Source organism: Medicago truncatula, chromosome 1 (assembly GCF_003473485.1).
Source record: "Medicago truncatula cultivar Jemalong A17 chromosome 1, MtrunA17r5.0-ANR, whole genome shotgun sequence".
Classification (NCBI taxonomy): domain Eukaryota; kingdom Viridiplantae; phylum Streptophyta; class Magnoliopsida; order Fabales; family Fabaceae; genus Medicago; species Medicago truncatula.
In genome coordinates, this window is record NC_053042.1 from 23,710,282 (window position 1) to 23,726,161 (window position 15,880).

A 15,880-nucleotide genomic window follows, 5' to 3' on the forward strand; every position below is an offset into this window, starting at 1 on the left:
TATATTAAATAAACATCCAACAAAAATATACAGAGGTTCATCTTAGAACTCTAACCTAAAAATATTTAATTACACATGATAACTAAAAACAAATTACTACAGATAAAAACATACCTTAGAAAATTAAGGAGAAGATATATTCCCTCCCGAAGCTCCAAAGTAGCCTTCCTCTTGAACTGCTTCAATTTTGAATGAGAAATTATGAATGAGGAAGGCTAGTATTTATATTGGAGATTTTTAACTGGGTTTGGGCTAAAAATGCGAGTTTTACCCACAAAAATAAATAAAATTACACCTGCGCCCCTGTATTTTAAGAAGCTTGGGGTGAATACTGCAACGCCCTAGTCGTATTTTATTTATTTTTGAAATTAATTAGAGTCTTTTAAATGATTTTAAATAATATTTGTGATTTATGTGGTGTGTATTATTTTATTATATAGTTTATTTTAATAATAATTAGAATAAGTGGGAAATTAATATTATTTTGGAGTTTGTTGAGTTAATTAGGATTTAATAGAATTAAGGGGAGTTTAATGAATTAAAGGGAAGTTACATTTTGGGGAGTTAAGAAAAGAGAAGTCAGAGAAACGTTTTTACGTACAACCAAGCTTTTGGGAGAAAAGGGAGAGAAGAGCAAGTAGAGCCAAGAGAATCAAATTGTTGTGCATTTTTTCTGCAAAACTAAGGTAAGGGTGAGATTTACTTCAATAGTGTAGATGGTTAATTCTGATTTTGATTTTAACAGGTTTATGTTAGAATTGGGAATTGTAGGTTTATGGTGAATTATTGGGTTTTGAGTGTAGGAATTGTTGTTCTGATGTTAGAAATAGGTTCTGAGTGCAAACAGCAAGTTATTTCACATCTATAAACCAATTTGGGGAGTGAAGGTGAGAAAATTGAATTTTTGGGGAAAAACCTGCATTCTGGTCGTGCTGACATTCATCGCTCGTCTAGGCGAGTGGACTTTCCCGCCTCGCGAGTGAGCAATGTTCATAGCTCGCCCCGCGAGCAAGCCAACTCGCCATGGCGAGTACCCGTGAGAAAAACATGATTTTTGAATTGTTGTTATAAGCTGTAATATGGATAGTTTTAAGTGCCTAGTTGATTTTAGAGGGTCTGGGACAATTTTCAGATTAAAAACATGAATAGGGAACTTAAAAATGAAGATTTACTGAGAAAAATGTTAAAACTCCCGAGAGCACCTGTTTTGAGTTCACCTTGAGTTCGCCACGGCGAGCAGCCTGTTTTCTTGTGCTCGCCATAGCGAGTAGATGTACTCGCGAGGCAAGTTGTCCAATTTCAGAGCTGTTTGTTATTTAATTGTATAATGTTGAATGATATTGATGTTTGGGCATGATTATGATTAATTGTGCACTTTTCCGGAATTACTGAATTGATTATGATGATTTGTTGTTGACTGGGATGTATGCTTTTATTTAATTAAATCATACATGTTGTTGCATTATGGAGTTGTGAGTCATATATACATATATGCATTTGTTGAAGTTGTATGTAGATATACACAAGTGGAGTCAGTTGCATAAGCATAAAAGCGGGAGGGCTCTGGCCCTGGAACGCCTTGTCGTTCAAAGCGGAAGGACTCATGTCCTGGAACACCTTGTTGTTCAAAGCAGTGAGGGCTTAGGCCCTGATGAATGCTTTAACCATTCAATATCCGGTGAGGGCTACTGCCCTGTAAATTGGTACCACATGTATGTGCATTGTTGAGGAGTCTTAGTGGAGTCGTTGAGTAGTTGCATGAGTCAATGTTGTTGGTTATAATTACCATTTATTGTTGATGTTGTTAATGATGATATATTTATATATTGATGGATTATTATTATGTTAGGGTGTTGGATTCAATTGATGAATTTATTATCTATATTTATTGTTGTGAATCTCACCCCTTCTGCTTGAAAATGTTGCCCTTCCTATGGGTAACTTGCAGGTGATCCTGAGTAGTAGGTGGTGGCTCAAGTGTCTAGGGCTCTGATACGTACGGGATGAGATTTAAATGTTTATTTTCATTCCTATGTATCAAATTTTGGAACTTGATGTTGTAGCCCTTTTTAGTTTTTGAATTTATGTTGTTGAGTCTTTTATGCCAAGATTTATTATGGAGAATTAAACAGTTGTTGTTGTTGCTTTTGATGCAAATATTCCGCTGCAAATTAATGATATTTCTGAAGGATGTTTAATTAAATAGTTTTTACATTCTATTTAAGAAATTTTGAAAATGTAGTGTGACATGCACGTTTTGGGATATACTCTGATGTGTTTATTTATTATTTAAATGATTTTGGGTAACGGGGTGTTACAAATACTGCATGCCCTAGACGCATGCAAGATGCCCTAGGCGCATCTATTAAAGTTTTCATCCCCTACATGCATGGTATCAGCTTTTTGGGCCCAGTTTCTTCGATTTTCGTCGTTTTTAGGTATTCGTCTTCAAATAACTTGCATCGGAACTTGGGAACAGAATTCCTCCCTATGTAAAGTCTCGTGAGGCCTCTTGAATCTTCATTCTTGGTCTTGCCAAATCTTGACAATTCTTCAGATGTTCTTGATTTGCCGATTTACATGATTTCTTCGTGAATCGCTTCAAAAACCCCCCTAAAATTGCTATGTTTTAGGAAAACTAAAATTACAGACTCAAATATAGAGAACATTACTAAAGTCCCGAAATCATAGGCAATCGTTCTAATACTTCTCCTTTTTGATGTTAAAACCTACTGAAAATGACTGAAAAACATGCTAAGAATAACGTAAGATGACCTGTCATCAATTATCTCAAACTAGATTCTAATCCGTACGATGTACGAGTTTTTTGTTAATTCATATGCATTTGAAATTCAGTAACATATTTAACAATGGTCACTATTATTGTGAACAATTTTACATGCATAGAAAGAAACAATAAATGAAAGAAAAAAAAAAAAAGATCAATTCACAGAATTTAGAGAGTAGGAAAAAAATCTAAAAATCATGATGAATCTTCAGATCACTTCAAATTATGTATTTCAATATAATTCATTCAACCCGTGCAACCAAAGTTCTAACAACAATTAATACACCAAAATATCTATTTAATTTCAATTCATCAAAATAATTGTTTGAACAAATATTTAAGAACCAAAAATGATACGCGTAACAACAATTAACACACCAAAATCCCTTTTTAATGCAAACGTCTAAAATTTTGGGGTAAATCTGATCTTTTTGCTTACTTCCTCTTTTTGGATGACATCACTTCAACAAAACTAATCTCATGTAACTGAACCCATTAATGGTGGTTTACTTTATCCACACATTTATCTAAGTTACCCATTCCATTGGAACTAAACAAAACTGAACCCATTTTTGTGTGTGAGATTATAAAGTACACTTTTGGTTCAAATATCCATTTTACAGCTATCAATCAATCAACATACTCTATTAGATAATACTACTAGCAAACATTGTCATTCTCTACACCCATTCGTCCCCTCTCTCATCGTTGCTGCTGGTAAACTACTCTTCTCTTTGCAGACTTTACTATTCAGTTTTCTTTAGGTTATACAATTTTTGATGCATGTTATATTCCTAAATCAAACTTTTATGGAATTCCATAATGAACAATGTATTGTATTTTTTGTATTATATGAGGACATGCTGTGATTCTTTCTTCTTTTTTTTTTGCTATATTGAAGTTAGTTTTTAACTTATAAATCAGCCTAAATCTCTCTTTATCACACACAATTTTTTTTCCTTTATTTGTCTACAATACTCACTATGTTTTGTTTTTTAATTAGATTTGAAAATGGAAATCACATTTTTTAAGGTACATCAACGTTTTGACTTATAACAGATGTTGTGCTTCTTTCATTTTCTTTCCTATATTAAAGTAAGTTTTTAACCTATAAGTCATCCTAAAATCTCATAATATCACGTCTCTTTTCTAAGTCATATTTTAGCTTAGAATACTGACTGTTTTTGTTTTCTAATTAGATCTGAAAATAAAAATATAATTTTTTTAGTTATGAGAGACTTTAGACTTATAACAGATGTTGTGCTCTTTTCATTTTGTTTCATATATTGAAGTTACTATTTAACCTATAAACCATCCTAAAATACCTCTCTATCACATCTCTTTTTTTACCTTGGTTTGCCTACAATACTAACCATGTTTTGTTTTTGTATTAGATCTGAAAATGGAAAGACCAGTGGAGTTTATTGGTGATGTCACAGATAAGAAAGACTTCTGAAAGCTTGCTATTAGAGTCAAACAGAAATGGATTGTTGTTAAGGATGGGCAAGAACATGTAGAGATGATCATTGTTGACGCGCGGGTATGTTTGTTAGAGTGAGAGTCAAATATAATGATTTCTTTCTTAACCAATTTATTTATCCCTTAATGGTATGTTTGTTTGCTTTTTAGGGTAATGATATACAAGTACTTATTCCTACCACATACAAAGCTACTTATCACAGATTCTTAGAAGAAAACACCACTTACACTTTAAGTAACTTTCAAGTTGCAGTCAATAACTTAGTGTTCAAAGCTTCAGAGCATAAGTTTTTGCTGAAATGGACTGGTGGAACTACTGCTGTTGACATCAATGTTCATGAAATTCCTATCTCTGAAACCAAATTCAAGCCCTTTGCTGAAATTATTTCTGGGAAATGGCGACCTGATATTTTAGTTAATAAATTTCACAAGATGCGTTATGGAAATTTTCATCCGGTTCAATTTAACAAATCAATGACAATACCAATTCTTACCACCGGTTGGCACCAGTTTAGAAATTCTTATCACGTCACATTAAATCCATTAATGTCTTTCACATTTTTAGAAAATAGTACCTTTTTAATCAAAATTTTCAATGGTTCGACACCAAAAAAGGAATATCCACGTTACCATAGGTTAACTACTTCCATTACTCGAGATCTGACATTCCAAATGACAATTCCATCTAAATATCCAATGAGTTCCAAATTGGTAATCATATTATTCTTCTCATGTACTTATTTATTTCAATTTTGATTTCAATTTACAATTTTAAATATTATATTACAGATTTTACCAACGGATCTAGGGAATTTTTTCAAAGTCAAAAACCACCACAATCTGAGATTATGTGGATCTGTAACGCCCTCTTTGAATTATTTAATTTATTTGATTGTTTTAATAGGTTTATAATATATTTATATGATTATGTAATTTATTAAGTGGTTACTTTTAATAGAATAAGTGAGAATTAGAATTTAATTGGAGTTTTGGGGTTAAATGAGAATTTAGTAAATTAAGTGGGAGTTAATTAAATATTGGAAGATTATATTTACTGAGAAAAAGGAGAAAATAAGGTTAGAAGCAGTTTCACGTGGAAACAGTTTTTGGGAGAAAAACCAAGAGAAAGCTAGGAGAAGAGCCAAGAGGGAAGAATCTGATTTTGTAGAGCTTTGTTCATCAATTCAAGGTAAGGGTGAGGCTAACTCTCAATAATCATAGTGTGTGTAAATTCTGAAATTGATTTAACATGTAGTTGTTTATGAATTTGGGAATTAGGGTTAGCATGTAGAATTGAATCGTTGGAAGAAGTAGGTAATCTGATGGATTAGGGTGATAAAGGATGTTTAGATTGTAGATTAATCACGGACTAAGTTCCCAATCAGTTTTGGGGTTTGGGTCGATGGAAATTGGAAATTTATGTTTGAAGAGTCGGAGTCTAAACGTTTTTGAAAAAAAGAGATTATGTGAGGTTTGGGGAATCGATTTTGGGGTGGCTGAGACTTGAGATAGCTGTAGATTATGATAGAGCCAAGTGCCAGGAGAGTGTAGGCGAAAACGACATCAAAATTCGATTAACGGTTGGAATTTTACGCGCGAAATGGTGAAAATCGCACTTTTTGAGAAGCAGATTTCTGGACCTGATGCTGTTAAAACGTGTCACGATTTGGCAAGCGTGTTACGATTTTGTTGGCCGAAAATTCAATGGTTCTGGGCACAAAAACGTGGCACGATTTTTGTGAATCGGATCCTTCCTATTTCACTATTTTTCACCCCTTTCCGCTTTGAACTGGGTTTTGGTGTAAACATGAAAGTCTTAGATAATTTTGTTAGCTTTCCAATGGCTTCGGTTTGGCATGAAAATGATTTTTAGTTTTTGAGATATGATGAAAATACTCCAAGGAGGTCTTAGTGAAATCTTATGAAAATTCAGCATAACTATTTCTAAGTTAATCCAAAACTTATGGAATAATTCCAAAGCTCAAAACTAGAAGTACTATGAGTTCAATTAAGGTGTTTAAGAGTATTTAACCTATGTTGTGATGAATCTAATTTGGTTTGACGTGAATATCTGGTGTTTCGTGTACCATGTAGCGTGTACTGTTGGATTGGATTCTTTAGACTATAATATTGATTATATGTGACTGCATTGTTTACCAAGAACATGATTGCTTACTGATTGATGTATTATATATATATATATATATATATATATATATATATATATATATATATATATATATATATATATATATATCCATGTGAATATATGTTATGTTGATGAATCTCGTTGTTAAGAGTCGTTGTGTCATAGTTGACCAAGTTGTGGAGTAAGTCATAATTATTTATCCATAGTTGTCATTGTCCATGTCGTTGTTGTTGTAGTTGAGCTGTATGTTGATATACACAAAGTTGAGTCCATTGCATACTTATAAACTGTTGGGGGCTCATGCCCTGGAATGTTAATCATTCAACTGTTAAGGGCTTATGCCCTGGAATGCCTTGTCATTCAAATTGTTGAGGGCTCATGCCCTGGAATGCTTTGTCATTCAACTGTTGAGGGCTTATGCCCTGGAATGCCTTGTCATTCAAATTGTTGGGGGCTTATGCCACGGAATGCTTAGTCATTCAACACGTTGAAAATGGTACCGCATGCATATTTTAGTTGTTGTCGTTGTTGTTGATTGAGTTATTGTCGTTGTTGTTGATTGAGTTGTTGTCATTGTTGTTGATGGAGTTGTTGTCGTCGTTGTTGATTGAGTTATTGTCGTTGTTGTCGTTTGAGTTGTTGTCGTCGTTGTTGGTTGAATTAGTAAGTGTTATTAAAGTTGAAGAAGTGTGAACATTATTGTTGAATATATGTTGCTAATTATGTTATTTAATTAAGTTGTTAAATACAGTTGATGATTTATATATCTATTATTATTGTTTGTGAATCTCACCCCTTCTGCTTGGAAATGTTGCCCTTCGTATGGGTAACTTGCAGGTGATCCAGAGTAGTTGCTGTTATTTGCTGTTGTGAGTGGACGTTCCTCACATGTGTCTTAGGGCTCTGATACGTAACGGGACGGGGATCTTTATTGTTTTTCATATGTTACGTGATTTATTATGACTTTTATGTTGAAGACTGTTTAGACTGAATTTTTATTAAGTTGTTTAAGTTGAGGCCATAGTGCCAACATGATGTTTTATTAAGATATTTTCCGCTGCATTGAGATTTAATTTTGATATTATGAAATGATTGAAATAAATAGTAATTTTGCTATATTTACGTTTGAAAGAAGTGTAGCATTCCGTTTAAGGTGTTTTACTCTGATTTATGCTAAAAAAATTCAAGTTGGGAAAACGGGGTGTTACAGGATCAGCAAGCACTGTTACAGTATGTAAATTGTTATTCAAAAATGATCCAAATACCAATAGTGTAACGCTCCTATTTCTATTAAAGCAATTAAACATGCGAATAATATATTTATTCAAGAAATAGAGATTACGTCTTATTCAAAATTCAAAAACCGATAGACATGTATGTAAATCTCAACAGTTACAGCGGAATATAAATCAGAGTGATCGAATATATACATGCCATGAGCAAATAAATCATATCCCAAAGATAAATCTCAAAACCCAAACATACGGGTAGTCATCAACAAAATAATAATCCAAAGGAAAATATAAACAACCTAATCTAGACCAACACGACAAGCCTAGATCAGAGCCGACACAACACCGATATCGGAGGAAGCTCCCGATATCCCAAGCAAAGACTCACCGAGACTACTCCTGCACAACGTCTACTCACCCATATAGGCAAGTAGGCGGTTAAAACCACTGGGGGTAAGCATTATATTATCATAATCCAGATAACAATTAAATCAAATAATATCATGCACTTGAATAATAATAGTCATGCATAAATACTTATATCACAACTAGATAGCTCCTATCAACATATATCAATCACACGAGTAATTATCCAATCATGAACATTCATTCACAAACATCAATCATTGAGTAATCATTATCAACATCCATTCATCTCAATTCATCACCAATCACCCATTTCACATAGGACTCATGCTATGATATGCACTTATTGACACATAATGCATGTGGTACCGAATCTCCAAAAAGGTCGTCACCCAAATCCAGATCTCAAAAGATCTCTGCCAGGCAAAAGCCCTATAACGAATAAAACATCGTATCCAGATCTCAAAAGATCTCTGCCAGGCCGAAGCCCTAAAACTAGATCCCAAAAGATCTCTGCTAGGCCGGAGCCCAATAATGAATAAAACATCATTTCATCTCGACTATGATGCATGGACATGTATAAGGACTCGATAATACGACAACAATTCACAATCTCAACTCAATATATAGGACGACACCCAATTATATTGATTATCTCCACAACATTGCATTATCAAGACAACATGCCCATGCACAAATAAATCATAGTATTCATCATCACACATCAACATATTTATCAATAATCAACAATGTCATCCAACATCAATTACATGATTTTCAATAATCAACAAACATCACTTATCACATATGGTTTACTAATTCAAGAATTCTCATATTCCAAGCAATTAGCATTCGTTTCTCACGATAATCATCATACTTCAAACATATACATGCATACTCAATTATTCGCTCTAAGTACCTCATTAACCCATTGTTAAGTTTGGAAAAGTTTCACGGCTTATAAAAAAAATATTTATGATAAGTTTTCACAAAAATCCGCATGACCCATGTGTAGTAATTTGATCATAACTCTAGTTTTAAAAATCATTTGGACGTCAAACCAAGGCCATTAGAAAGCTAACAAAATTACCTAAAACTTTCATGTTTACATCAAAATCCAATTCAAAACGGAAATGGGTGAAAAAGCACAAAAACGCAGAAAACCGAAGTCCTGTCAGCACGCACGGCCCGTGTCGTGCACACGCACGGCCGTTCCAAAAATAGGCAGGGTGTAGGCACGGCCCGTGCCATGCACACGCACGGCCGTGCTCGTCTGACAGCACAACTTTTTCTTCGTTTTTCCGTTTTCACCATTTCACGAATAAAATTCAAACCGTTAATTGGATTTTGACGCCGTTTTCGCCTACACGCTCCTCACACTTGACTCTAACGTAATCTACAAAAATTTCATGTTTCAACCATCCCAAAAGTCATTTTCCAAAACCTCAAATAATCACTTATTGACGAAAACGCTTAAACTATGACATTCACATGAAAAACCCATTTTCTCCCAAACGACTCAACTAACATAACCACAACATGAAAACAGAAATTCTCTTAGGTTCAATTCATCCAATAATAACAAAATTTTAGTCAACAACCATATATATATATCAAAAGTTCATTTTGGTCCTTCACATGAACACTTAACTCAACTTCACCAATTTCACAAAACCACCAACAACATCTTATTTCTCACAAACAATCATGATATATGAACACCCAAGCCATAAATCATAAACAACAACATGTCTCAACAACAACAACATCAATTGAAACTTGATTCTCACCTTAATTCAACAACAACATGTCATAAGTCATCAATTAAGCATAATTTCACAACAACCCATTTTCATACATTATGAACTTGTTATTTCATCACCAACAATTCATTTATCATTCAATTAACATACTCAATCTTATCACCAAAACAAGAGCACGAAAATTAGAGATTGAGTTCATATGAATTCTCACTCAATTAAGCACTTTTTCATACAAACCAAGAAAAATTGCAAACAAACAATTACGATTATGATAAAGACTAACCCCCTTACCTTAGGTTATGATCAATTCAAACTTGAGCTTCACTTTAACTCCTAATTCTCCAATCTTCAAGTTTTCCCCTTTCTCTAACCCTTGTTCTTCCTTCACCTCTCACCTCTCTCTCTTCCTCTCTCTAACTTAGTGAAATGAAAAGGAATGAATGAATTTGCTCTCACAACCCTAATGTTATTTCCCCCTAGTGGGCTTAACTTAGTTTTAGTGGGCTTAACCCGTTTCTATTCACACCACAATTCTAGAAAGTTTCTATACACTCAACGATAAATACTAACAACGGTAAATTATAACCAACGGTCACTAAACGGTAAAAACTACTCACCACACTAGTAACTTAGTAAAATAAGGGTTCTCACTAAATATTAAAAATAATTCTCACCAAAATTACCATTTTACCCTTACCCGCCAAATGACCAAAATACCCTTCTAATACGGTAATCCATTTAAATGCACCCGATGACAATAAAATACACACAATCACAATTAATCACACACAATCACAAAATAAAAGTAATTAAAATAAAACTAGCTAAAAATCGGGCTGTTATAAATAGCACAATTGTTTTTATTGGGAGTGGATGGACAAGATTCTGCAAGATCAATCGCATATGTCCTGCTCAACATCTAGAGTTTAAGTGTGATGCTATTTTGGCAAAAAACATCGTAATTGTTGAAAAGCTTTCTAGAAGATATTAATTTTACTACCAATTGTAATATTATTTTTATTTTTGTTATTTTTCATGGTTTTTTTCCTTCTTATCTTCATGGTTTTTTTCTTTCTTTCTTATCTTCAATATTCATGGTTTTTTTCCTTCTTATCTAGGTTACTTCTAACAATTCAAATGATAATACTATCGAATACAGACACAGTACATATCTAGGTTATAAAAAAATTAGGGTTAGTTAAGTTTTTAGTCTCTATAAATATTCACAGTTTTGTTTTTAGTCTCCAAAAAAAAATCACACTTTTTGGTCCCTAAAATGCTTAAGGAAAATGTCACAGGGACAAAAATGTGTGACTTTATTTTGTAGGGACTAAAAACATAACTGTCAATATTTATAGGGACTAAAAACTTAATTAACCATATATGCTTTGTTTATAATAATCCAAATAACTATAACACAGATTAACTGCACTACTAATTAATTGAACACTACGACATTATTTACCAACAAGCTATTTATTACGAAATCTTTAAAATTACAATTTCATATACATTCTAGCCACACTTTCCACTTCCAAACTTGTCTGGATGAGTACCTTCTTTTATCCAAACTATAAAATTTTAATTTTCCGGACATTGCTTTAATGAAACAGGAATCTGATAGGACCCGTTTTAAAATCACGGGCGAAGAAGATGAGTATTAAAAAAACTGGCAAAAAATACTACTAACAAACTTGTAACCACTCAAAATTTGAACCGGTGACCTGTAATTCATTACACAATTAAATATAATCAATTGGACGAAGAATGCACTTGTAAGTCTTGTAGATTTTAATTTTATTTAATTGTTGTTACCAGCTTTGAGAAATGATGATTTTAGTACTTCTCATTGTTATTTTTCCTATTTTGTATACTATACCTGCATCTATTATTATTCTCTTTTCTTATTCCATGTCAGTCCTTTTCTTTTTCCTTTTTACTCCATGTAGAACACGTAAATAATCTGCCGCATAGCTTTATTTATGCACCTGCTAACACTATTACGTCTACAAACTTGGGTCTAAAAACTTATTATATTTGTTTAAATTTTCTATATATATGCAACCTTTTTACGTCTACAAACCCACAATACATCCTCCAAACATACAAAAAAGAAAATGTATGCTCAAAACCTTGTGATTTTAAAAGGACTTCTTGACCATTGCTCAGTTGTGAAATTGGATTTCAAGGTATGAGTTAACTATCGATTCTAAATACATTATAAACTAACTACTTATTTTTCTTGTTATATTATTTTTGTTATATAAGTTGTTATACCCTGATCTTGGACCTAAAAATACTCATTCAAATTTCTTTTTTTTAACACTGATATTTTTCGATTCGCTGTTATTTTACTCGGAACCTTTACTCTCTTTTCATCTGCATATTTTATTGTCTCTGTCTCAAAGTATGTTCAAGCTCGGTTTTCTTGCATAAAACTATTCAAAGTGTCTTTTCTTGTATTACAAGTCATTTGAAAAACTCTCCGAATCATTGCATTACTTTTCTTGCATTTTATTTCAAAAAATCATACAAAAAGGGTATTTTGGTCATTTCCTGCAGTGGAACCCATTTTTAGTCCCTATGTTTATCTCTGAGTCTTTTAAACTTGTATGTGCAAATCATTGTTGAAATCTCTGTTTAAAATCATTTCAAAATTGCATCTGAGTCAGTTTGAGTCAGTTTAGTCCCTAGGGGCATTTTGGTCTTTTCTTGTCAAAATTTTGACAGGGAGGTATTTTAAAATACCTCATGTCAGTAACTGGTTCATTTTAGTCCTTTTGTTGATTTTATTTTTTGTTTCACTTTACGTTTTTTTCAAATTACCAATTTTAATCCAATTTTATTTTAATTTGCATTTTAGTCCAAAACTTTTTAAAATTGCGTTTTTAGGTCCTTTTTTTATTGCAGTCCAGTCCTCCGTTTCTCTTATTTTTGCAGGAAAGTCCCTAAGTCCAAAAACAGGTGGCATTCCCCCATTGGTCCAGGAATACACATGGCAGCCTATAAATAGCATAAATCTGCACAGATCCACACAGTCATTGACACATCACCACAAAACAGAAAAATCACCAAGAACAAACCAAAAAACCCTAAAATTTTCCAGAACTCAAATTCAACAGATTCATCAGTTTTTCTCCGATTCTCAGAGATTCATCAAAGAATCTTCATCACTGAATCGTTTTGCTCTGCAATTCGAGTGCGAATTCACCACTGAAAACGGCAAACTCAAGCACGATCGCAGAGGCGTTTTTTGAAGAAGAATAAGAGGGAAAGAAGAATCGAACCGGTGAAGAAGAAGAACACCAATTTATTTTCGGTTTCAAGTCAGAAAATCCACAAACAGAATCAAATCGAAGTTTTCCGAAGAACACATTCGAAATCTCCAACCGAAAATCACAGGTAAAACTCAAACTTCATCTTTCTTTCTCAAGAACATCAACAAAGGCGAATCAAGTGTAGATCTATGGAATTTTAAAAGGTTCCATTCGAAAAAGCAAAAAAAAACTTGAAAAAGTTTCATTTGAAAACCGAAAATAGATCTTCAGATCTACGTTGATTCGAGCTTTGCATGCAAAATCTAGTGCCGGATTCATGTTTAGAATGAAAAAGGATGTTTAAAAGTGTAAAAAAAATTTGAATTGGAGCAAAATTTTTTTCCGGCGGCGCCGCCACCTTGAGGTGGCCGGCCACCGCGCCGGAAAACTTTTGCTCGCCGGAGAAGATGACCGGAATTCTAGAGAGAAATGAGAGCTTCTCTCACTAGGATGAGAGAAGAGAGAGAAGGAAGAGGAAGAAAATGAAAAAAACCGGTCCATAAGCCTTTTTATAAACAACTGAACCGGTCCGGTTTATTTCTGGTTCTTTTCCTTCATTCTGAACCTTTAGATCTAGGGTTTGGCTTTTTGGATCAATCTAACGGTTCCTGTGCGTCCAGATCCATGGGTTTTGGGCTTGGGTTTCTGTTTGTGGTTTTCTGCATTTTTTGCTTATTTTATGCTATTCGCACCCTGTTTTCTTGCTGATTGAACCCCTACTTGCTCAATTTTTTTCTCAAAGATTCTAGAAAAATTCCTACTGTTTTTAATTCATTTTTGGTATTTCTTGTGATGCTTTTACACATTAAAAATCTAATAAAAATATAGGTGTTATTTTCTTGATTAATTTGTTCTTTTTGGCTTAATTTTGTGAATTTCTTGCCATATTTTTCTTCATAAATTTTGGCACATGTTATGAGCAATTAGTATGCAATTTTATGTTAAATGTGATGTTGATTTTATGATTGTGCTACTGTTTTGGTATGATTTGTGTGTTTCTTGCATTTCAAGCAACTTTTCTTCTCATTATGTCTTGGTTATTCTCATCATTTCTCTACCATTTCATTTCATATTCAATTGATTGCTTTTTCCTATCACTCATGTTACATTTTTCATCTTGTTTTGCTAACATTGTTGACTCATGTTTCACTCATCTCATAGCATCTTACCACATCATTCCCATTTCTATTAGATTAGGTTTTATTTCTTGCAATTTTTTTTTATTATTTCCAATGGTTATGTAATATTTTAGGCTAGTTTAAATTCATCTTTTAAATTCTCGCAAGACCATAGCATGTATTTAGGACTCAATGTAAAGGACTATGGACACTATAAGTGATGTACACCGACACAAGCACCGACACGCGCACACACCCCACATGGATATTCTAGATGCATGATTAGGGGATGTATGTTTAGATGTGTGCTTAGGTTTTATAACACTTAGACAAAAATCATTTTCCCAAAAAATGTGAATAACCTCACTTGAAAACCTTTTTTCCAAAATAGGAATCAAAACTCCTCATTTTCCTTTTATTTTCTTAAGTAAAAATCTTAATGAATTTTAATCATACTTAGACTTTATTTTGCAAAATAACTAATTCCACCTCACATTTTCCAAATCTCATGCCCTTGAGGCCTCTCATCTCCATTCTTCAAAATTCCTCCTTTTTTTCAAACTTAAAATCAACCAATAAAAACAAAAAAACAATTTTCGAGAATGAACTACGTTTGGTTTTGATCCCTTAAAAGGATACGTAGGCAATGAGTTAAGACTCCTCCAAGCCAAGTAAAATAAAATCTCAATCATCTTCTCTCCCTTCATTCTTCACTCAAATAAAATTTCTTTTTTCAATAAGTAGGCAATAAAAATAAAGCGTAGAAAGAAACTTAGGAGAACGGTTCTTATGGAATACCATAATCGTTCCGGGTGCCTAACACCTTCCCGTAGCGAAAACGACCCCCGAACTTAGACTCTAAGGGTTTTCTCAATTTTGCCCTTCCCAAGAAAAAATAGAGAATATTAAAGATTGAAAGGTTCAAGCCTAATTAATGACTTGACACCCGAAAATCGTGATAACATAAGTCATACTAACTTTTTTCCTTTGATTTTCTTAACAGCTTAATGTTGAAGTTGAGGCAATTTTTGTGGAGAAATTCACTGAAGATTTCATCGACAAATGGAACATCTTTACACATGAAGGAACAATAATCTCACTTGAGTTAAACAAAAAATTTATAACCCTACTATAACCAATGGTTGGAATGTACTCAAACAATACTATAATCTGCCAAACAATGTTCATGTTAAGTTGGCTTATTAGGGAATTAATATATTCAAAGTAGTGGGGTTTCATGTTGTTAATTGTTTCCCACAACTACCACCTTTTCACACAAGATGCTTCAGGCAAAATGAATCCAAATACTTTGATATCAAATTTTGGGGCAGAGACTTGAAGAAGAACAAAATGTTTATATAGGTTTTCTAATTACTTTGAATTATAACAATCTCTTTATGTTATATTTTCCAAGAATCTCTTTATGAAGCTTACCAATATCATAATGGAGAATCATGATGGCAAACAAACAACAAAATTAGGACCTTTGTGGAACAAATTTTGTCAAATGAATCAATTTCGACCTGCTTACACAATCAGATTTAAATTTTCATTCAATAATTATGATGTTCGTCATGTATTTCATTTAAGATAGTTTTTATGTGTAATTTTTTTTTTTTATGCAAAACAATCCGATGTCTAATTATGTAACCTAATTAATGTCTTTTA

At 33.1% G+C, this 15,880-nt stretch overlaps 1 protein-coding gene across 3 annotated transcripts; it reads left to right on the forward strand.

The window, feature by feature from the left end:
• The first annotated feature begins 3,230 nt into the window (after positions 1 to 3,230).
• Positions 3,231 to 7,316, forward strand: LOC120575848 (uncharacterized). Of its 3 annotated transcripts, none has more exons than XM_039826558.1 (4): positions 3,231 to 3,505; positions 4,183 to 4,328; positions 4,418 to 4,978; positions 7,254 to 7,316. In XM_039826558.1, exons 2-4 carry the CDS (start codon positions 4,308 to 4,310, stop codon positions 7,287 to 7,289), a joined length of 618 nt encoding a protein of 205 aa, XP_039682492.1. In that variant the 5' UTR covers positions 3,231 to 3,505; positions 4,183 to 4,307; the 3' UTR covers positions 7,290 to 7,316. The 3 variants fall into 3 exon arrangements, 2 of the variants coding, with proteins under 2 accessions (XP_039682492.1, XP_039682495.1); XM_039826561.1 differs by lacking the exon at positions 3,231 to 3,505 and adding an exon at positions 3,693 to 3,820; XR_005642044.1 differs by lacking the exon at positions 4,418 to 4,978 and having other exon boundaries at positions 3,263 to 3,505; positions 7,254 to 7,315.
• Positions 7,317 to 15,880: the final 8,564 nt, after the last annotated feature.